Below are 23683 nucleotides of genomic sequence, written 5' to 3'. Positions count from 1 at the left end.
CCACACGAGCCCAGCGTGTGCGAGAGTGTGAGTCCTGTGGGTAGAGGTGTGCAGCGAGCTGCTGTCACTCTTCTCCAGGGGCACTGTTGTGTCTCGTGCCTCTGACTGCGGTGCCAGTGGCTCCCCTGGCTTTGACTGTTCCAAAGAGTGATGCTAATATAGCTCGTATATAGAAAGTGCACAGTATTCCCGGATTGTAGTGAATTGACGGCTGCCCTGTAGGCTGTGCATTATATTAGGAAGATGGCATATTCTGTTAGAGTGTTAAATAGGAAATAAAAACACCTGGTGTTTATTGTGTACCTGAGGTCCAGCTCCCTCCTAAAGGATCAAGGGCGTCTCCATTTCCTTATAAAATGGACCCTAAATCAATCTGCCTCATGAGGATATTCTGGGATTTAGTAAGGAGCAGTCTGAATGCTCCAAGAAGAAAATTCCATACAAATAGCTTGGGGCATAATGGTCATCACTTTCATTACAGGATTTTGTCCACAGCTGGGAAGTATCTCTCTGAGTCCTACAGCCCTCGGAGCCTGACCGGTTTTCAGGATAGCATCTTGACAGACAAGAAGAGCTCTGCCAGGAACCCATGGCAAGAATATAATTACCTTCAGAAAGACAGCCCTGCCGAATATGGCAGTTTAATGGAAATACTCTATACCCTCAAGGTATGAGACCTGACTGATGGCATTCTTGCAAATGAAAACTTTTCCCTTGCCACTCACCCTTTCCCTAACCCAGGCTTTCTGCCCCTGTGTGTGGGCCCTGGGCTGTGGCATGCCCTCCCACGTCTCTGTCTCGTTTATGTTGGTGTTTTAAGAAGCTAATCAACTAAACTGGGGTCGAAGCAATTGAAACACAGCTGTAGGAGGAGTTGGATAAATGGAGCTTTATTACCGACGAAAGGGAGGCTGGAGAGTGTGGCTCTCGATCTGCAGCCGCGGGAGCTCGCTGTTCTCCTCTCCGGAGTTAGGCCCGTCAGCAGGGTGAGCGGAGCTGGACGGCCCCGGGCCCCCACGCGGGCACAGCCCCCCCCCCGTACTGAGTAGCAGAGAGGGGACCGGAACTCCTGTATTGCCTGGGCGTGGGCAGAACCTGGGAAGGTGGACCCCAACCCAGGAGCCAGAGGAGGAGCAAGGTGGGGAGGAGCCAGGAGCGCCCCTCGGGTGCAGGTTCTTCCGTGTGGCAACACGACGACGTGGGAATCAGTGTTCCCTCCTGGCTGTTCCTTTGGTTTAAACTGTTCGTTTGTCTACCATAAAATGGCCCTTGACTTTGAGCTTTGGGCCTCTTGGGGTCCAGGGACGGGGGACCTCCCAGCAAATGGAGTGAGCCACACGCTCCCTGGGAATGGCCTCAGGGTTCTTAGGGGGCCACGGCCTCCTTTCCAGAGCCACCCCCACCCCCAGTCTAGTTGAACCTCACTCTCGGTGATAAGCCAAGGAGGTACGGCTGTTCCCATAGCACCAAGTTCAATCTGAAATTATCCTGATGGGCCACGAGCTCTGGAGGTGACTGCACAGTGTGCCTCGGGATGTGTCTGAGGCCTCAGCGTTGCCCTCACAGGGTCTCCCCCATCCCTCTGTACCTTGACCCACCAACTGGCTGCATTTGAGCTTGACAAACACTTCTTGAAGCCATTCTGCAAGTTCATTCATCCGTGCTTCTGTGATTACGTTAAAGCAACTCTGTTTATCTTTATTGCTGATCTGATTTATGTCTGTTTGTTGTAATCAGTTCATTTATAATAGCAAAACTAAGGTTACATTTTCCACCTCTGTGTTTTCTCAGGCTGTTTGGAATACCTCAGGACTCACACAGGTGGTGCATACTCTGGTGTACAGCCGGGTATAATTGACCTGACCTCACTGGGAATCAGGGCTCTGTCTATCACTCTTGTTTCTACATGACACTTCCGATCATTTTTTCCTTCTTCCTCTATCCCTGAGGGACAGTCACAGGTTAATTTTTCCTAAACTACCAATCCATGAGCTTATATTAGCTTAAATGCATCAGAGTCACCTGGGAAAGTGAATGAAAAATATATCAATAGTTTCCTGGGCTCCAGAACCCCACTGGATCCAGATGCAGTAGTTCTGTGGTAGACCCTGGGTATCTGTAACTCAGCGTGCTCTCCAGGGGGTCCTGGGGCACAGCCAGGTTTGGAAGCTACTGTAGTAGAGAACCCTCTTACTATTTTCCTTTCAGTGGCCTTTCAAAACCCTTAGCTAATACCTTGGTTGGATTCAGGGCATAACAACGTGCCTTCTGCATTTTCTCGTCTTAGGAAAAAGGGTCAGGTAACCACAACCTGCTGTCGGCGTCTCGAGCGGCTCTGACTCGGCTTAACCAGCAGGCCCACCAGCTGGCTTTCGATTCCGTCTTCCTGCGCATCAAACAGCAGCTGCTCCTCATTTCCAAGATGGATGTAAGTTTCCCACCAACTGGAAAACGTGCCCCTTCACCTCCCAGCCTAGGCCTAATGTCCCCTTCCCCGAGCTTTGGGTGGTGCCCCCCTGACTCTCCTAGGCTAGAAGTCCAGCTGTAGAGTCACTGTTCCCTTGCAACTCATTGCTTAGCGAGACTGTCCTATCTTAATTGTAGTTACCGTGATGCTGTGTTTTCAGACTGTTTCTTGGGATTATTACTATTGCTTGATTAACTTTCACAGCAGCTTAGCTGTGCCCTCTCAGGGAGAAGTAAGGGAGATTATGTGCCACTGGAAAAGTTGGGGCCGGTCAGAGGAGCTAATTGTCTGATGAGGTTGAATTGTTTTCGTGCCAAACATTTGTGGAGACTTGGTTCTGGAACTTTGTTCAGGAGAGTGCCTTACTAGATTTGATCTGGTGTTTTTGAGGAGACTTTGTAGGGTTCTGCTCTTTTCTATCCTTGATACTCTTTCTATTTGGCTATTCGTAGAACATCTCACTTTCCTTGCCTTGCACACTCTTTTCTTTTCTGGTTGTCCTTATTCCTTTTCAAGGAATTGCCTATCAGTCCTGTTTTCTCTACTGGCTCTGACTTTCCCTGGGTCCAGATCGCATGACTTTCCTTTCAGATTTCTGAGACAGTCCCCTGATTAATTTTTCTCACTGACTCCTCAAGTCTATCTGGATTTGGCTTATTTTAAAGATAGTCTTGGGACTTCCCTGGTGGTGCAGTGGTTAAGAATCCTTCTGCCAATGCAGGGGACATGGGTTTGATCCCTGGTCTGGGAAGATCCTACATGCTGCAGAGCAGCTAAGCCCGCGTGCCACAACTACTGAAGCCCATGCACTCTAGGGCCCACGTGCCACAACTGCTGAGCCCGCATGCTGCAACTACTGAAGCCCGCGTGCCTAGAGCCCATGCTCCGCAACAAGAGAAGCCACCGCAATGAGAAGCCCGCGCACCACAATGAAGAGTAGCCCCCGCTTGCCGCAGCTAGAGAAAGGCCGCACGCAGCGACGAAGACCCAACGCGGCCAAAACAAAACAAAACAAAACAAAACAGTAAAGATGGTCTTTTGGGAAAGATCCAGTTATGGGCTTTTACTAACCAAGAGATCCTTTAAGGAAGTCCTTTGCTTTTTGCTGCCCTCTGGAAAGCATACTAGGCCGGGAGCCAAGGGCCACTCGCTTTATTCACCGTATGATCTGGTTAGGTCTGTGCGAAATGCCGTGAGATCTACTCCAACCAGATTTTGCACTTCTGGCCTGGCTGGGGCAGGGCTGTGTGTGGGGTTGGTGGTGTGGGGCCCCTGCTGTCACATCCTAGTGGAAGTGCTGTCGATGGAGCTGTACCGGGCACCGCCCATGCGTGGTCTTGTTGGGTCACATGGCTGAGGCTGTTACCTCCTCTGTGAGCCTCATCTCCTTATCTTTAAAATGGGGATACAGTAATTCTCACCATATGGGTATGTGAGGATTAAGTGAGAGTGTGTATATGATAGAATTTAGCACAGCCCCTGTCACAGAGTAGATGCTTAATACGTGGTGGTTTTCTTTTTTTCTGTGATTCTCAAGACTAATGACAGTTTTTAAAATTAGAAATTACATATATTCATTTTCAGAAATTCAAGCAATATAGGAAAGTACAAAGAAAAAAAGCAGTAAACCCCTTCAAAGTCCCAGTGACCAGAAATCATCAAGCCAGACATCTCTTCCTACCCACTCACATGTCGAAGGCTGGACGGGCATTGGTAGGGAAATGATCCATAGGAAGAAATGGAATTGTGCTACACATGCTGTTGTTCAAAAAACATAAAATGTATACAATATAAATGTTATTTGAATTTAACTAGAAAAAGAAGATAAATGAAACCAAAGGAATGGTTGAATTTGAGATAATAGTTTCTTCACCATGAAAGGTATCAGTTCCCAGAAGATCTCTTCAAGATTAAGAAAGAAAGATTATGAAAACTACTGATAGATGGGAGTCTTTGGTTTTTGTTAATCATGTTTCTGTTTTAGATAGAAATTGACATTGATTCACCTGCCCTGAAAGCTGATGGGATTAGCATTCCTTACATCTCTCATCTTCCTTCCCAACCTCCCCGGTTTGGTTGTTTTTATTATTTTTATTTTGTCAAAGGTTAAAGTCTTGACCTTCTGTTCTGAAACCTTAATTTTGCCAGTTATTTAGTCTTCTTCTCCATTGAGCCCAGCTCGGTGCTTCCCACCTGTCCTTTTTCCTCTACTTCTGCATTCCACACCCATTGTTCTGTCCCGGTCCTTGGTTGCCTGGTCTCGCCTTCTCATTCAGGCCTCACCACAATGGCTCGGGCGCTGGGAATGGACGCAGGCAGCTTTGGCGATTAGGAGGAATTCTCCCAGAGTGCCAGCGTGAAAGCACACAATACAAAGGCAAACACTTCGGCCTTAAGGATTTGAAAATTAAACCCTGGTCATTCAATGTTTGTTTTTAATGTTTGCTGGTAAATTGTATTGCTCTTGTACATTACAAGAATATAAACCAGCACTATATTCCCTTTCAAAACAGGGAAGTTTACCTGCGTTACCTGGTGACAGGTGGCCCTTTGAAGGAAATTTTAAATTCAAAAATAATCTGCATCATTTCCCTATTGACCCTCTTCAGGTCCACCCCTCTCTGTCTGCTTTTTCAGGCCCTCCCTCATCAGCCCACTCTGTCTCGCCCTTATTCTAAAGTACTTTTCCACTCTGGCCCTTCTTTCCCTCTGCCCTCCGCCCGATCACCTTCCAACTTCGCTCCTCCCGCCTCCTCTGTGAAGCCTTCCCGGGGCCTGCAGCCCACGGTGCTGGTCCTTTAGATGCACTCCGGTGATGTGCTCTTTCCCCACAACTCAGCCCTTGCTCCTGGCCTCCCCTTCTCTGCCTCACTGACCCTCACCACCTCTGCTCCCTCCTGTGCTCCTCTGTGCCAGGACTTTACCACCAGGTTGTATTGTTCCTTCTTTTTAAATCTGTCTCTGTCTGTTTCCATGGCCACTGCCCTGGTTTGGGTTCTCGTCATCTCTGAATTGTTTCTCGAGCCTTTCATCTTCCTCTCCGCCCACAGCCCTTCTCAGAGTTGCTGCATGAATCTTCCTAAAGCATCGCTCTGATTTTGTCTCTCCGCATTCAGATCCCTTGCTTGGCTCCCCCCAGTCAGTGTGATCGTCTATTTTAAACAACATTTTGCTATGGAAATTTTCATACATATGCACGAGTAGAGGGTGTCCTCACCATCCTGTTTCGTCAGTGATCAACTCTTGGCCGTTCTGTTTCATGTATACCCCTTATCTAAAATAAGAACTCTAAAAAATCACAGTATCATAATCACCTTTAAAAAATACAATTAAAAATAATTCCTTAATATCATCAGTGTTCAAATTTCCATTTGTTTTATAAATGTCATGATTTAACTGTTTGAATCAGGATCCAGATTAGTTCTGCACATTGGGATTGGGGGATGTGTGATGTGTCTTTTACGTCTCTTTTGAACTCTACAGGTTACCTTTCCATCTCTCTCTATCTGCCTCCCAACCTCCCTCCTGCCCTCCCTCTTCTCTCTCTCTCTCTTTCATTTTCCCTTTTCTTTTCTTTTTTTAAAATTTATTTTATTTACTTATATATTTTTGGCTGTGTTGGGTCTTTGTTGCTGTGCGCAGGCTTTCTCTAGTTGCGGTGAGCGGGGGCTACTCTTCATTGCGGTGCGCGGGCTTCTCATTGCGGCGGCTTCTCTTGATGCAGAGCACAGGCTCTCGGCACCCGGGCTTCAGGAGTTGTGGCACAAGGGCTTAGTTGCTCAGCGGCATGTGGGATCTTCCCGGACCAGGGCTCGAACCTGTGTCCCCTGCACTGGTAGGCGGATTCTTAACCACTGCGCCACCAGGGAAGCCCCGTCATTTTCCCTTTTCTTAGCCTGGTGTTCACAGCTGTGCATTCTCTTTCTAGCCTTCCCTCTCTGCACCTCATGCATCCTGTGGCCGGCCCCTTCTCTAGCCACCCTAGGTTCTTGCTCCTCTGAACTCTTATTGTATAAAACCTGACTGAGAACTTCTGCCACTGAGAACTCTTGAAGTGGAAGCCTGTGCGTGTGTGTGTGTGTGTGTGTGTGTGTGTGTGTGTGTGTGTGTGTGTGTGTGTGTAGGTGTAGGGGGTATAGGGTGGGAGTGTGTCGGGGTCTTGGTTCCCCAAGGAGAGCAAGAACTAAGATTGCCAATTCTTTGTCTCCTCCCTACAAAACCTGGCACAGGGTGCTATACGGCATGGGCACTGGGTGCACGTGCATGATTGGCGTGTTCCTTCCGTGTGGGGTGGGAGTTAACTGAAAAAAGTAGGATATTTTGAAACGAAAGACGATTCTTAAAAAACAGCAAGGAGGGCTTCCCTGGTGGCACAGTGGTTAAGAATCCACCTGCTAATGGAGGGGACTCAGGTTCGATCCCTGGTCCGGGAAGATCCCACATGCCATGGAACAACTGAGCCTGCGTGCCACAACTACTGAAGTCCATGTGCCTAGAGCCCGTGCTCTGCAACAAGAGAAGCCACTGCAATGAGAAGCTCGCGCACAGCAACGAAGAGTAGCCCCCACTCACCACAGCTAGAGAAAGCCCACGCACAGCAACAAAGACCCAACACAGCCAAAAATAAAAACAAATAAATACATTTATAAAAAAACAACAACAAGGAGTTTAGAAAACTATAGGGGCAGGGGTGGGGAAGAAAAGGCTTTGTCTAGAGCAGGAAAATTAGAGTCGAGTTGGTGCTAGAGAGTGTGGGGAGGACGGCTGAGGCTTGGCCTGGGCTGGGATCGCAGGGGTGGACACGGTCATGACATTCCCGGAAAGCTCCTTAAAGGATCAAGCAACCAGATCGGGCGTCAGGTGGCTGCAGAGAGCAGCTACCACGTGACCTTGGGAGTCACTCCAGGAGTCCAGCCAGAAAGGGCCTTGTTTTCCAGGCTGGCCTTCGGGTAACTCAGGTAAGAATTAAGCAACTAGATTTCTGTGGAAAGCTGTGCCATACTGATAATTAACCACCTGTGTGCTGGTAATTGGCCTGACTCTGTAGGGGAGGCTGGGAAGGCTCCCACAGTGACGTCATAGTCCCATTGAATGATGAAAGAAGACGTGTTGGTGCCGCAGGTCTCCAGACGGGGTCCTGAAGAGGACAAAGGAGCTGTTGGTGGAGTTTGGAGGCTCCTTCTCATCCCTTTCCCTTTGAGTTCTGAGTCAGTTGAGACATAGATCCAGAAAGCAGGTGGAATAAAAGCAGCACTTTAACTTAGTAAAGCAGTGTTGGTGAATGTGGTTTGGATATTCCTGCAACCAGACAGGGCTTCCATTCACATATGGTCTCTGTGGAGGATTTTAGGGGGTCCTGGTCTCTTCAGAGTGCTGGCTGATGACCCGGGAGTTAGTGAGGCTCCCTGTGCCAGCAGGTGTTAACCGGTTGCCCTCACCCTGTAGAGAAACTCAGAACAAGAATATCCAACTCTTCCTTTCACGTTCTGAGCGGGTAAACACAGGAGGGATCAGTTCCCATCGAACAGTTGAGTGGAGAAGGTGGGATTTCCTGCTTTATGGATCTGAAAGGATGCAGAGAGAGAGAGGATTACTTTCTCTATGGCAGGCTTCAAGGTGATGCCTTAAAGAAGAGAAATCCCTGGTCTGCCACGTGGTGATGATTCCAAAGGCCAGCTCTGAGAAAAGATAGTGCCTGTGGTGATGCTGCGTTCTTCATGTAGTTTCCAGCATGTGGTGCTTTCGTGTGCTCCTGGGTGCTGTGACATTGACTCTTTCCTCTCCTTCCTCCCCTAGAGCTGGAACACCGCCGGCATTGGAGAAACCCTGACCGATGACCTGCCCACCTTCAGTCTCACTCCTCTTGAGTACATCAGCAATGTAAGAGACTCTGTGCGCTTTTCTCTGCGCTGGTCACAGCATCTGAGACCTTGTCGTGTCTGGCCCTTCTGGGTAAAGCGGTCCTTGCTGCATCGCTTCTGTCTGGACCTTTGCTTTTGGATAGTCCCCATCCATATCCATGACTTTAAGGAAATGCGGTTGATTTCCTTAAATCAGCTGATGAAACACATGCTGATTTCAAAGCCTACCACATTCCCGCCCCTCCCCCATCCCTCTCAATACGAGGTGTGGCCAGTGCCTGAGGGCATCAGAGTATGAGTCCAGCTCCATTGCTCTTAAATGTCAGTGAGCATAAGAAATGCTGTACAGGAATGATAGACCCCAACTGTGTCTTCCTCACACTATGGGGGAGTTCTGCAATTTTCAGGGGTGATTTTGAGATAGGTGATTTCTGCCTTGAGCTCTCACTTTAGAACCCACCCCTGTGTAAGTTATGACTGTTGTAATAGATACGAAGGAATTTTATTTTATTTTTATTTTTTATTTTATTTTTTGCGGTACGCGGGCCTCTCACTGTTGTGGCCTCTCCCATTGCGGAGCACAGGCTCCGGACGTGCAGGCTCAGTGGCCATGGCTCACAGGCCTAGCTGCTCCGCAGTATGTGTGATCTTCTCAGACCGGGGCACGAACCCGTGTCCCCTCCATCAGCAGGCAGACTCTCAACCACTGCGCCACCAGGGAAGCCCTATTTTATTTTTTAAAATATTTATTTATTTATTTTGGCTGCGCTGGGTCTTAGTTGCGGCATGTGGGATCTTTGTTGCAGCATGCGGGATCTTTAGTTGTGACATGTGGGCTCTTAGTTGCGGCATGCGGGCTCCTTAGTTGCGGCATGCGAACTCTTAGTTGCAGCATGCATGCGGAATCTAGTTCCCCAACCAGGGATCGAACCCGGGCCCCCTGCATTGGGAGTGTGGAGTCTTACCCACTGGACCACCAGGGAGGCCCCTGCAAAGGAATTTTAGAAGTAAATATTGTACAGTTAGAGGAAGTGTGTGTGATCCCACTGGTGAGTAGCAAGGAGGATGGCTTTCCTCTCTCTGTTCACTGAGCAAGTCCAAAACAGCAATTGTTTTCCTCTGTTTTTCAGGGCATTATTCAATACCCTGGACGGATGGAACTAAAAATGTTGGTTGGTCTTTACAACCAATGAGAATAATCTTATTTTTAGAATTGAGACATGTGTATTACAATCGAAATTGATTCCAGAAACGATGTTGCTTAGAAGGAACTCGAAAGGCTATCGAGTTGATTTTAAACACAGAGGAGTAAGGAAGGCGAGGGGGCGTTTTCAGGCCAGGGCTCTTTTCCCACCGGCTGCCACTTGTCAGCCCCCAGGTAGGCATCGTCCTTATGAGGTCATCTCCTGATGACCTCGGCTCAGGAAATGAATATCTACTGAGCACGTACTGTGTACAGGGGCAGTGCTAGGCTCTTATTGGTGCCATGAGATAGTGTGCAGTATAGACCGAATTTTATCTTAACAACAACTTTGTGAGCCGGTTGGTGGCAGCCGTGTTTTGCGGTCAGAAGCACCAAGGCTCTGGGGGATGGGAGTGGGGCAGGGAAGCCACTCATTCAGCAGTCACTCTGTTAGGAAGCCTGGTGCTTTATGTGTGTCTCACGCATATTAGTTTCATCTTTGCCACAGCCCTCTGAAGTAAGTATGAGATCACCCTCATTTCAGAGATGGCGAAACCAAGGCCCCGACAGATTAAGTAAGTTGCCCAACGTCACACAGTGGTAGAGGCAGAACTCAAACCCAGGTCCTTCTGACCACAGAGCTGTTCATTTTTCCTGAGTCACTGCGCTTACCCAGCCAGGATATCAAGGAGTATTTATTGAATATGGGAGAATAGCAGACAAACATCTACAGGTGTGATGGTGAGCATCCCTTCCCACGTTGATTTCCAAGAAATAAACATAGACAGAACTCCCAAGAAAAACTTGGCATTGTGGAATCTCTCTAGGAAACACAGCAATCCTCACAGTCTAAGGCCATTTAATTCAAGTTTGAGATGTCAGATTATTGAAAATTTGCACCTAACCGATGCTTTGCCTTGCTGGTGAATGCCCTCACCCATGCAGAACTGTGTGAGCATTATAAGGGGATGAAATAGGAGAAAATCCTTTGAAGAAATAAAACAACATAGATGCAAGGCATATCGATGATGATTCTTTATTTCAAGTAAAGCTGGGTTTGTGGATTTAGCCAAGAGGTGATGGCTACAGATGAAAGGGGTACCAAATACAGGAATATGCCTGTGGTCTCTGCACATAGTAGGTATTCAGGAAGTGCTTGCTGAGTGGAATTACAATGGAGAAATCCTAACCCCAGAAGTCAGCATCCTTCCCTTCCTCCAGCCTTGGGGAAAAATGATGAATTTGTTGCCATTTCAAGCTGAAATAATGTACAGTGGTTGTGGTTATTAGTGACGTAAGTGACCACTTGTCTAGTTCGAGTGAAAGACACTCAAACTAGAGTGTTTTACTTACTAAGTAAATGAAAGGAAAAGGTGCTGATTTTTTTCATTTTACCATCTATGTACATAGCGCCTTAAAGGGAGACCAAACACAATTTTTTGTTAGCACAATGGGCCACATTAAGTGTTTGGAGATGAAGGTGTAACCATCCTGTAGTCCTCTGGGCTGGTAGATTTTGGGAGTCTGTCTTAACTTCTGGACACCTGCTACCGTATAGGTGTATGTAAGGCCAGATCGAGAAGATCTTTCTCTAACAGTCCTTGGACTTTTAGCTTGCAGAATCAGTATCAACTCTAAGATGGAATGAATGTGTGAAATCAATATGGAGCCAAAAAAATCAACAACAGGCTCCAATACCTTTTTAAGAAAATATATATTACGTTGTCGTAACCTGAAAATCAACCTCATTTTGAAATGACACATATACTTACCTTAAAATGCTAAACAGTTGTGAGTTGTAATAGAAATAGGTGTCTAAAATGTATCCATGATGACAGTCATGTGTATCTGACAAACACATGACAAATCCTGAATTACTCATGGGCTTATCCCAAATGTCTTGTAACCCTGCCTTTGCGATTCCTAACCAACCAAGAAGGTTTATTTTCTAGAGTTTGTATTATGAAAACATACAGTTTTCCCTCCAGATTAATTTATAATTATAAACTGCTTTTTTCCCCAACAAAATTCCTTCCTTCGCCTGGTTAAATCACTTAGAAGGAAGAGACCCAGATCCAAATCCAGAAGACAGGATTGAAATTCTTGCTTGACCATGCACTTGTTGACATTAGCATCTTACTGGTTTTTCATCTATGAACAGTAATAATGACTTATATTTACACAAGTGCTTTAAATTTTACAAAGCATTTCAGTATCCATTACTCATTTGAGGTAGAGCTCGCACTGAATGCATTCCAAAAAACTGAGGCCATGAGTGAGAAGGATGAATCTATGATCTATGTGCAAACTACCGGTGACTTTTTTTTCAGATGTTGCCTCACCAGTATTACCACACACTGGAAAGATCAGACCTGGAGCTGCTGTAAGGTCTTGCAGTTTTGTCTGTCCACCATTTGCCTTCACATAAACGTACTGCATGAAATAGTTACCGCCGCATGTGTCAACGTTGGGCTGACAGTGCTTTCTTTTGTTTCAGATCGGGCAGTATATCATGTCCCTCCCCCTGAACCTTGAGCCATTTGTGACTCAGGAGGACTCAGCCCTAGAGCTGGCTTTGCACGCTGGAAAGCTGCCGTTTCCTCCTGAGCAAGGTAAGAGAGACCTGCAGGAAAGAGAGCGGCGGGCTTGGATGTGATCGCATGCCCCTTGTAGCACCTTACCCTCATCATACCCGTCCTCCACACTCTCACTGAAATAGTTGTCAAAGTGTACAGTCGTGACTGAGAAAGATTGGGGTTCTCTTTTTGCACCCTCTGAGGGACTTCTGCGGGACAGAGTGGATTTAGGGAAGGCTTACTGTATGCAGGGCATCCCTGGGGAACTCCCCCAGTGCCGTCAGTTGGGAGGTGGTGGCAGGTGGGCCTGGGGTCGTAGGCATTCATTGGTGATAGAAGGGAGGTCACAGGGCAAGGGACCCGCCAGGTGTTTTCTCTCTCTTTGTTCCCCCTCTGTGTGGACCACCTGTCAAGTAAAGTGGCACCTCATAAGAAGAGTTTTTCTTGTCAAGACAAAAATAAACTCTTCAGGGACTTCCCTGGTGGCGCAGTGGTTGGGAGTTCGCCTGCCGGTGCAGGGGACATGGGTTTGAGCCCTGGTCTGGGAGGATCCCACGTGCCGCGGAGCGGCTAAGCCCATGTGCCACAACTACTGAGCCTGCGCTCTAGAGCCCGCGGGCCACAACTACTGAAGCCTGTGCGCCTAGAGCCCGTGCTCCGCAACGAGAGAGGCCACCGCAATGAGAAGCCCGCTCACTGCAGCGAAGAGTAGCCCCCGCTAGCCGTAACTAGAGAAAGCCTGCACGCAGCAACGAAGACCCAATGCAGCCAAAACTAACTAACTAAATAAATTTGTTGAAAAAAATAAATAAATAAAAAAAAAATAAACTCTTCAGTGTAGAGGTTAACAACACTTCTGTCCAAATGCCTCTGGCTGTAGTGAGCTTCCAACTCCCCAAGGCTCGTGGATCTCTAAACTGGCAAGGTAAAAAAAATATAATATGTTAACACTTTCCTTTTTCTCATTGTCTGGGCCTGACAGATTGAACAGGGACCACATACTCTCTGATCCAAAATCATCTTATCCCTAACATTGGGCATTATAGGCCTCCCTCTGTAATACTGAAGAGACAGAAAAAAAATCACTTGGTATATAAAGGATTCAGCAGCTCAAGAGAAGGTACTGCACTGAAAATAAAATCACATCGAAAGGTTAAAAATAAAGGGTTGCTAAAAGACATCTCATGTAAATTCAAATAAAAAGAAAACAAGATGACTGCATCATTATTAAAGAAGTTGAATCAAATCAAAAGATAATAAATGAGACTAAATGATTCTTTATGTCAATAACGGGTGGATTCCACAGTGAACCTGTAGTAGTCAGGTACCCTTATGTGGCCAGTAACACAGCACTGAAGTATATAAAGAAGAAGCTGGCAGACGTATGACAAAACCACATTAGTACTGAGAAAATCTTGTACCTCTCGTTTAGGCTTTGACAGATCAAAAAGGAAAATTAATGAGAAGAAAAGAGGAATTGTTCCGTATAATAAGCACATTTGATTGAATCAATATGTCAAGATTTTTATCCCACAGAATAGGCATAGTTGTCACATTTCTATAAACTGTTTGCAAAAGTAATACAAATAAAATCTCCATAAGTTTCATAGGATTATAAACATTAATGGTACTTATATAATTTTTGAAAAAAAATTCTATTTAAAATTCAAATTTAAAATGTGAAACCTGCTAAGCTAAACTATGAGTGAATATTAATTAATCTTCGTGATAGGGAAGGGAAGACTTTTTTGAAATGAAAGATAGAAACTGTAAAGGAGGGGACTTCCCTGGTGGTCTAGTGGCTAAGACTCCATGCTCCCAGTGCGGGGGGCCCGGGTTTGATCCCCGGTCAGGGAACTAGATCCCATCTGCCACAACTAAAGATCCTGCATGGTGCAGCTAAGATCCCACGTGCTGCAACTAAGACCCGCTGCAGCCAAATAAATAAACAAATAAATATTTTAAAAAAAAAGAAACTGTAAAGTAAATTGAAAGATAAATGATAAACTGGAAAATAATAGCAACATATATGATAGATGATGGTTAATATCCTCATTTTATAAAATTTCTTACAAGTCAGTAAGAAAAAGATGAACACCCATGGAAGAATAAGTAAACAACATGAAGGCATTCAAATAAGCTAAAACATATAAAGAAATGTTTTAACTTTAATAATCCTCAGAGCTGCAAATGAAAGTAGGATAGATCATTTTGCAGCCTATCAAATTGACTATATATACAGGCATATATTTTATTTTATTTTTATTTATTTATTTTTTAAATAAATTTAATTAGTTAATTAATTTATTTTGGCTGCGTTGGGTCTTTGTTGCTGCACGTGGGCTTTCTCTAGTTGTGGCGAGCGAGAGCTACTCTTCGTTGTGGTGGGCGGGCTTCTCATTGCGGTGGCTTCTCTTGTGGAGCATGGGCTCTAGGCACACGGGCTTCAGTAGCTGTGGCACACAGGCTCAGTAGTTGTGGTGCACAGGCTCAGTAGTTGTGGTGCACGGGCTTAGTTGCTCTGCGGCATGTGGGATCCTCCCGGACCGGGGCATGAACCCATGTCCCCTGCATCGGCAGGCAGACTCTCAACCACTGCGCCACCAGGGAAGCCCTCTGCCCATTTTTTTAATCAGACTGTTGTTTTTTGTTATTGAGTTCTTTATATATTTGGATATTAGCCCCTTATTGATTATATGATTTGCAAATACAGTAGTGCCCCCTTGTCCACAGGGGATGTGTTCCAAGACCGCCAATGGATGCCTGAAACTATGGATAGTACTGAACCCTGTATATACTGTGTTTTCTCCTATACTAATGCGTGGGTGGTATATACAGTAACAGTACACTGGACAAAGGGATGACTCATGTCCCAGGCGGGACAGGGTGGGGCAGGGTGGGACAGGATGAGATTTCATCATGCTACTTAATGCATTTTAAAGCTTGCTATATGGATTGTTTCTTTTCTGGAATTTTCCATTTACTGTTTTTGGACTGTAGTTGACTTTAGGTAACTGAAATCTCAAAAAGCAAAACCACAGATAAGGGGGGACTACTGTACCTTCTTCTATTCAGTAGGTTGCCTTTTTGTTCTGTTGATGGTTTCCTTTGCTGTACAGGAGCTTTTTATTTATTTATTTTAAATATTTATTTATTTAATTTATTTATTTTTGGCTGTGTTGGGTCTTCGTTGCTGTGCGTGGGCTTTCTGTAGTTGTGGCAGCTGGGGACTACTCTTCATTGCAGTGTGCAGGCTTCTCATTGCTGTGGCTTCTCTTGTTGTGGAGTCCGGGCTCTAGGCACGTGGGCTTCAGTAGTTGTGGCTCATGGGCTCTAGAGTGCAGGCTCAATAGTTGTGGCACATGGGCTTAGTTGCTCTGCAGCATGTGGGATCATCCTGGACCAGGGCTCAAACCCATGTCCCCTGCATTGGCAGGCGGATTCTTAACCACTGCACCACCAGGGAAGCCCCCAGGAGCTTTTTAGTTTGATGTAGTTCATTTGTTTATTTTTTCTTTTATTGCCATTGCCTCTGGAGTCAGATCCAAAAAAATATTGCTAAGAACAATGTCAGGGAGCTTACTGCCTAGATATTTTATGGTTTTTGGTTTTACATTCAAGTCTTTAATCCATTTTGAGTTAATTTTTGTATATGATGTAAGACAGTGGTCCAGTTTCGTTCTTTTGCATGTGGTTGTCCAGTTTTGCTAACACCGTTTTTTGAAGAGGCTGTCCTGTCCACTTTGTATATTTTTGCTTCCTTTGTCACAAATTAATTGACCATATATGTGTGGGTTTATTTCTGGGCTCTGTAATCTGTTCCATTGATCTTTGTGTTTTTATGCCAATACCATACCGTTTTGATTACTGTAGCTTTGTAATATAGTTTGAAATCAGGGAGTGTGATTTCTCCAGCTTTGTCCTTCTTTCTCAAGACTGCTTTGGTTATTTAGGGTCTTCTGTGGTTCCATACAAATTTTATAATTATTTGTTCTAATTCTGTGAAAAATGCCATTGAAATTTTGATAGGGATTGCACTGAATCTGTAGATTGCTTTGGGTAGTACAGACATTTTAACAATATTAATTCTTCCAGTCCATGACCATGGAATATCTGTTCACGTATATGTGTCTTTTTAAATTTCTTCCATCAGTGTCTTACAGTTTTCAGTATACAGGTGGTTCACTTCCTTGGTTAAATTTACTCCTGGGTATTTTTTCTTTTTGATGCAATTGTAAATGGGATTGCTTTGCTGATTTCCCTTTCTGATAGTTTGTTATTAGTGTACAGAAACCCAATCAGTATTCTGTATATTGATTTTATATCCTGCAACTTTACTGAATTCATTTATTAGTTCTGAGAGTTTTTTGCTGCAGTCTATTAACGTTTTCTATATGTAGAATTGTGTCATCTGCAAATAGTGATGGTTTTACTTCTTACTTTCCTATTTGGATGCCTTTTATTTCTTTTTCTTGCCTAATTACCATGATTAGGACTACCAACACTAAGTTGAATAAAAGTGGCAAGAGTGGGCATCCTTGTCTTCTTCCTGATCTTAGAGGAGAAACTTTCAGCTTTTCATCAGTGAGTATGATATTAGTTGTAGGTTTGTCATATACGGCCCTTATTATGTTGAGATACTCACTCTATACTTACTTTGTTGAGAGTTTTTATCATAAATGGATGTTGAATTTTGTCAAATGTCAAATTTTGTCAAATGTCAATTGAGATGATCCTATGATTTCTATCCTTCATTTTGTCAATGTGGTATATCACATTGATTTGTGAATATTGTATCCCTGAGATAAATCCCACTTGATCATGGTGTATGATCTTTTTAATGTATCGTTGAATTTCGTTTGCTAATATATATATATATATATATATATATATTTCACACTTTAGAATCCAAAATGCTTTATTTCTCATTGGCAGTGATAAATCAGAAATGTGTATTATTTTTGCAGAGGCAGGTGAGTGGGGTAGGGAATTAGATGTAATGTTTTTTTCTAATCCCAAAACTCTTAACGTAGCAAACTGAGAGACAGGAAAGCACAAATGAAAAAGTACAAACCACCTTTCATGTCCCCCCATCGAGATGTAACCAGGTGGTTTGTGAACACGTCCTTTCTAGTTTTTAGTATCAAGGACACAGAAACATTAAGCGACAGGCCAAAGAATTTTCTGCTATCCCAGGTTAATAAAGGACAGATCCTAAACTGTTACTGTTTTCTCCGCACAGTTCCTCTACTCAGTAGTCAAAAGACTATCAGAATGCTTCCCATGTCAATTCAAAGAAGTCACACAATGACCAACAATTTACTCAAATGTTTCAGACTGAGTTTTGAACAGGAGCCAATCTGTAAGACATTTATCTACTGAACTAAGGGCCTTAAATCCGATCTTGTGCTATAGAGTGCCACATGCCCTATTCCATGTGACCTGTGCTGCCACTTAATACCATGTCTTGGAAAAATGGCCTCTTAGCCTCATAAAACAGCTGAATTCTAGGTACTGTTGACTAAGGTCGAGGACTGTAGTTGAAAAGGAAACTTGATTGTCCTCAATCTTCACAAGAACCACACAGGGTAATTCCTAACTTTATAAAGTGAGGCTAAAAATGACTACTTGCTCCAAGATGGAAGGTCCTTCAACCAGGGGTCTCAGAACCTACTGTGGTCTGAGGGCCACATCTTCCCGAGCCCACCTGGAGCTGACCAAGGCTGCTCTGGGCGCCTGAGGCCTGGGCCCCATGAAGGAGGGATCACGTATCCTTTACAAGCGCCTTCCAAACAGAAGGTTCCACAGAGCACGAACAGGCAAAAGAGCAATCTCTGTGACAAGCTGTCAAACAAACTGAAGAGTAAAACCAAGGGGGAAATGCCAGATGGCTGTTTTGCAGTTTTATTAAACAAAACGTGCACACGAGCTGTCTATTCATTTTCTTCGCTGTGCAGCCTGGTGTTGGGATTGGTGACTCTGATGGCCAGCTGGGCTGCTCTCTCCACAATGGCTTTGCGGTTCTTGGAGGAGACGTTGTGCACAATCTCAGCACAGTAAGACTTGTTGCACATCAGCAGCACTTAAAGCTCCTTGACATTGTGGACTAGGAACTTCCGGAAGCCGCTGGGCAGCATGTGCTTTGTTTTCTTGTTGCTCCCGTAACCGATGTTGGGCATCAAGATCTGGCCCTTGAATCTCCTGCGCACCCTGTTGTCAATGCCTCTGGGTTTCCGCCAGTTCCGCTTAATTTTGGCATATTGGTCTGACTGGTGCCGGATAAACTTCTTGGTCCTCTTTTTGACCATCTTGGGCTTCACGAGGGGTCTGAGGGCAGCCATGATGCTAAGTAGGAGATGGTGGCCACCTCCGTAGGCAGCGCCGAGGAAGAGAGGGGAGGGAAGGTAGTGCACGAGGCTGATGGGACTTCCTCGTTTGCTGATATTTGGTTGAGAATTTTTGCATCTATGTTCACCAGGGATATTGGCCTGTAGTTTTATTTTTTTGTGGTGTCTTTTCTGGTTTTGGTATCAGAGTAATGCTGTTCTTATGAATTAAGTTTGGAAATGTTCCCCCTCTTCAGTTTTTTGGAAGAGTTTGAGATGGATATGTATTAAATCTTCTTTGAATGTTTGGTAGAATTCACCAGTGAAGCTGTGTTGTCCTGGACTTATGTTTGTTGGGAGGTTTTTGACTACTGATTCAATCTCCTTTCTAGTAATTGGTCTATTCAGATTTTCTATTTCTTCGTGAGTCAATCATAGAAGATTGTATGTTTCTAGGAAGTTATCCATTTCTTCTATGTTATCCAGTTTTTTGGTGTATAATTGTTCATAGTAGTCTTATATGATCCTTTGTATTTCTGTGATATCATTCTCCTCTTTTCATTTCTGCTTTTATTTATTTGAGACTTCTCTCTTTTTTTCTTGGTGAGTCTAGCTAAAGGTTTGTCAATTTTGTTTATCCTTTCAAAGAACCAGCTCTTAGTTTTATTGATCTTTTCTGTTGTTTTTTAGTTTCTATTTCATTTATTTCCATTTTCATCTTTATTATTTACTTCCTTCTACTAACTTTGGGCTTCATTTCTTCTTCTTTTTTCTAGCTCTTTTAGGTGTTAAGTTAGATTATTTATTTGAAAATTTTCTTGTTTCTTGAGGTAGGTCTGTATTGTTTTGAACTTCCTGCTTAGAACTGCTTTTGCTGCATTCTATAGATTGGGGTGGTTGTACTTCCATTTTCATTTGTTTCAAGGTATTTTTGATTTCCCTTATGATTTCTTCATTGACCCATCGGTTGTTCAGTAGCATGTTGTTTAATCTCCACATATTTGTGATTTTTCCAGTTTCCTTCTTGATTTCTAGTGTCATACCATTGTAATTGGAAAAGATGCTTGATATGGTCTCAATCTTCTTAAATTTATTGACTTGTTTTGTGGCCTAACATGTGATATGTCCTGGAGAATGTTCCATGTACACTTGAGAAGAGTGTGTATTCTGCTGCTGCTGCTTTTTGGCTGGAGTGTTTCATACACACACACACACACACACACACACACACACACACACACGTGGCCATCTAGTCTAACAGGTTATTTGAGGCTGATATTTTCTTGATTTTCTGTCTGGATGATCTATCCAATGATGTAAGTGGGATATTAAAGCCCCCTACTATTATTGTATTGCTGTCAATTTCTCCCTTTAGATGTGTTAATATTCGCTTTATATATTTAGGTGCTTCTATGTTGGGTGCATAAATGTTTACAAATGTTACACCCTCTTGATGGACTGACCCCTTAATCATTATGTAATGACATTCTTTGTCTTTTATTACATTCTTCGTTTTAAAGTCTGTTTTGTCTGATATAAGTATAGCTACACTGGCTTTCTTTTCATTTCCATTTGCATGGAAAATCTTTTTCTATCCCTTCACTTTCAGTCTGTGTGTGTCCTTAGATCTGAAGTGAGTCTCTTGTAGGAAGCATAGATGAGTCTTGTTTTTTATCCATTCAGCCACTCTGTGTCTTTTAATTGGAGAATTTAGTCCATTTACATTTAAAGTAATAAGTATGAACTTACTGCCATTTTGTTCATTATTTTCTGGCTGTTTTGTAGTTCCTCTCTGTTCCTTCTTCTCTTCCCTTGTGGTTTGATGAATTTCTTTAGTATTATGTTTATATTCCTTTCTCATTATATTTTGTGTATCTACTGTAGGTTTTTGCTTTGTGCTTACTATGAGGTTCACATATAACAGTGGCTCTCTCTCTCTCTCTCTCTCGCTCTTTCTCCCTCTCTCTCTCTCTCTCTCTCTCTCTCTATATATATATATATATATACACACACACACACACACATATATATAAAATATACTATATTAGTATATATAAAAATATGTACTATATTAGCATATATAAATATACTAATATATATTAAATATATATATAAATATGTATATATAGCATACTGCCAAATATATATATATATATGGCAGTATAATTTAAGTTGGTAGCAACTTAAATTTTTTTTTAAATTTACTTATTTATTTTTTGGCTGCGTTGGGTCTTCGTTGTTGCATGCGGGCTTTCTCTAGTTGCGGCGAGCAGGGGCTACTCTTTGTTGCAGTGCGTGGGCTTCTTATCGTGTTGGCTTCTCTCGTTGTGGAGCACAGGCTTTAGGCATGCAGGCTTCAGTAGTTGTGGCTCTCAGGCTCTAGAGTGCAGGCTCAGTAGCTGTGGCACACGGGCTTAGTTGCTCTGAGGCTTGTGGGATCTTCCCGGACCAGGGCTTGAACCTGTGTCCCCTGCTTTGACAGGTGGATTCCTAACCACTACGCCACCAGGGAAGCCCAGTAGCAACTTAAATTTGAATGCATTATATTTATTTATTTATTTTTTTCGGTACGCGGGCCTCTCACTGTTGTGGCCTCTCCTGCTGCGGAGCACAGGCTCCGGACGCGCAGGCTTAGTGGCCATGGCTCACAGGCCCAGCCACTCCGCGGCATGTGGGATCTTCCTGGACCGGGGCACGAACCCATGTCCCCTGCATCGGCAGGCGGACTCTCAACCACTGCACCACCAGGGAAGCCCTTGAATGCATTTTAAAAACTCTACATTTTTACTCCCCCCTGTCACGTTAAATGTTTTTGATGTCATATTTTACATCTTTTTATTTTGAGTATCCCTTAACTAATTATTGTAGTTAATTTTACTACTTTTTTCTTTTAACTTTCATACTAGCTTTATAAGTAATCTACTACCTTTACTATATATTCATCTTTCACCAGAGAGATTTTTATTTTCATATGTTTTCTTGTTATTAGTACCTTTTCTTTTCAGCTTAAAGAAGACCCTTTAATATTTCTTATAAGGCTGGTTTAGTGGTGTGAACTCCTTTAAGTTTTGCTTGTCTTGAAAACTATCTCTCTTTCAATTCTGAATGATAGCCTTGCCTGGTAGAGTATTCTGGGTCGGAAGTTTTTTCCTTTCAGTACTTTGAATATAACATGCCAGTCCCTCTGGCTTTTAGAGTTTCTGTTGAAAAAATCAGCTGATAATCTTATGGTGGTTTCCTTGCACATACAAGTTGGGTTTTTTTTCTTGCTGTTTTTAAGATTCTTTCTTTAACTTCTGACATTTTAATTATAATGTATCTTGGTGGGAATCTCTTAGGGGTTCATCTTGTTTGGAACTCTGTGTGTCCTGGACCTCAATGTCTGTTTCCTTCCCCAGGTTAGGGAAGTTTTTAGCCATTATTTCTTCAAATAAGTTTTCTTCCCATTTCTCTCTCTCTTCTCCTTCTGGGACCCCTATAATGCAAATGTTATATCTACTTGATGTTGCCATAGGTCTGTTAAATTATCTTCACTTTTTAAAGTTCTTTTTTCTTTTTGCTGATCTGTTTGAATGAGTTCCACTGCTCTGTCTTCCAGGTCAGTGATTTGTTCTTCTACTTTATCTAGTCTGCTATTGAACCCCTCTAATGTATTTTTTAGTTCTCTTATTGTATTCTTCAGCTCTCCAGCTTCTGTTTGGTACTTTCTTACATTTTCTACCTTTTTGTAGATGTTCTCATTATGTTTATCCATTCTTTGCCCAAGTTGGGTGAGCCTCTTTATCAGGTAGATTACTTATCTCTGTTTCATTCAGGCCTTTTTCTCAGGTTTTGTCTTATTCTTTCATTTGGAAATTATTCCTCTGTTTCCTCATTTTGCTTGACTCTCTATGTTGGCTTCTATGTAATAGGCAAAGGAGCCACCCCTCCCAGTCTTGAAGGAGTGACCTTGTATAGGAGATGAGCCTTATCATTCAACCTTTCCCTAGCTCTTGGTTGTCTCTCAAACCTCTGTGATTGTCTGAGTAGCCTGGCTTATTCTTGATAGGCTCCCGTTGTTGAGGATGCACCAAGACCTGTCAGTGTTCCAAAGGGAATGATCTCACTCAGCACCCAGATTCAGGCTGATTGGAAGCCAGATACTCAGGCAGCAGCTTTTGAAGTATGCAGATGTATACAGTCCTATGGGACTGCAATCATAGACCCTACTGACCTCCAGACTGGGAGATCTGGAGGTGTCTCCTGGGCAACAGTTGCAAGCATCGGGACTTCAGACGAGTGTATAAGCTCCTTGCTAGGAGGTACCAGTGAGCAGTGGTGAGGCCAAGGGAGGGTGCAAGAATGGTGCCTCCCTGCCTGCTTCCCTGAGAGCACCTCTGTAGCCCTGAAGCCTATCCCTCAGGTTGAAGCTTCAGGACAATTAAATGGCCCTTTTTCACCTGCAGACTGGGGATGTGACTCAGTCTGCTGCATAGTGTCCTGGGTGTGATATCCTGCCCAGAACTGACTTTCTGATTGTTACAGTCCTGTGCCCAGGAGCACAAGCCCCTCTGGTTATCAGAGCCAGGCCCGTCGAGGTGTTCCCTGTGTGGACTGCACTTGCCCACTGGCGTTAGCAAGGTTGGGAAGGAGCCCTGGGGGCAGGGCACACCTGTGCTTTTAGCGATGTGGGAAGAGAGTGTGGAGCCGGGCACACCCTCAGCTTTCCCGAGGCCATGTCTGCGCCTGTCCACTGCGCCCGAGGGAGAGGGAGAGTGCAAAATGGCGTTTTCCAGCCCCTTTGTCCCCGAGGTCAACCCTAGATACTCCCTGCGCCATTGGCAGATGCTTTAAGATTAGCAGCGGAATCTCCTTCACATAGAATCTAGTCACCTCTCAAACTGCTGCCTTTGCGCTGGTTCCTGGGGTGAGTCTGTGCACGAGCTCCTCAACAGGAGTACCTCAGATTCCCACAGACCCCTGGGTCCCCTGCACATAAACTCCATTGGTTTCAAAGCCAGATGTTTGGGGGGCTTCGTCTGGCTGCAGGTCCCAGGGTTGGGGTGCCCGACGCGGGGCACAGACAGACCTCTTGCTGCTCAGGAAGGGGCTCTGCCCATGAGATCCTGCCCTACTGTGTGGGGCGTTTGGTGAGGCTGTATCTTGCCTCTCCTCCCCATCTTCGTGTGGCCCTCTTCTCCCTTGCTGCGGAGGAAGCTGTTCAGCTGGTTTTCAGTTCTTATGCAGTGGGTGTTATTTCATGAATAGTTGTGGGTGTGGTGTGCTGGGGG

General features: G+C 44.3%; 2 protein-coding genes across 6 annotated transcripts in view; one reads left to right on the top strand and one right to left on the bottom strand.

The window, feature by feature from the left end:
• The window catches only part of COG7 (component of oligomeric golgi complex 7), a 99543-nt gene that overhangs the window by 53718 nt on the left and 22142 nt on the right, over positions 1–23683 (top strand). For all 5 annotated transcript variants that reach the window (XM_060125160.1, XM_060125161.1, XM_060125162.1 and 2 more), the window contains 4 exons: positions 482–668; positions 2288–2428; positions 8264–8347; positions 12009–12123. In XM_060125160.1, coding sequence (XP_059981143.1) covers positions 482–668; positions 2288–2428; positions 8264–8347; positions 12009–12123 — 527 coding nt within the window. The remainder of the gene's footprint in view (positions 1–481; positions 669–2287; positions 2429–8263; positions 8348–12008; positions 12124–23683) is intronic.
• On the bottom strand, positions 17978–18467 carry LOC132505076 (large ribosomal subunit protein eL32-like). The gene is given in 1 exon segment (XM_060122950.1): positions 17978–18467. A coding segment is annotated over 1 exon segment (408 nt). The 5' UTR covers positions 18429–18467; the 3' UTR covers positions 17978–18020.

The sequence above is a fragment of the Lagenorhynchus albirostris genome, chromosome 15, assembly GCF_949774975.1.
Source record: "Lagenorhynchus albirostris chromosome 15, mLagAlb1.1, whole genome shotgun sequence".
Lineage (NCBI taxonomy): Eukaryota > Metazoa > Chordata > Mammalia > Artiodactyla > Delphinidae > Lagenorhynchus > Lagenorhynchus albirostris.
Note: the sequence above shows the minus strand (reverse complement) of the source record. Positions and strands in the feature narration are given on the sequence as shown.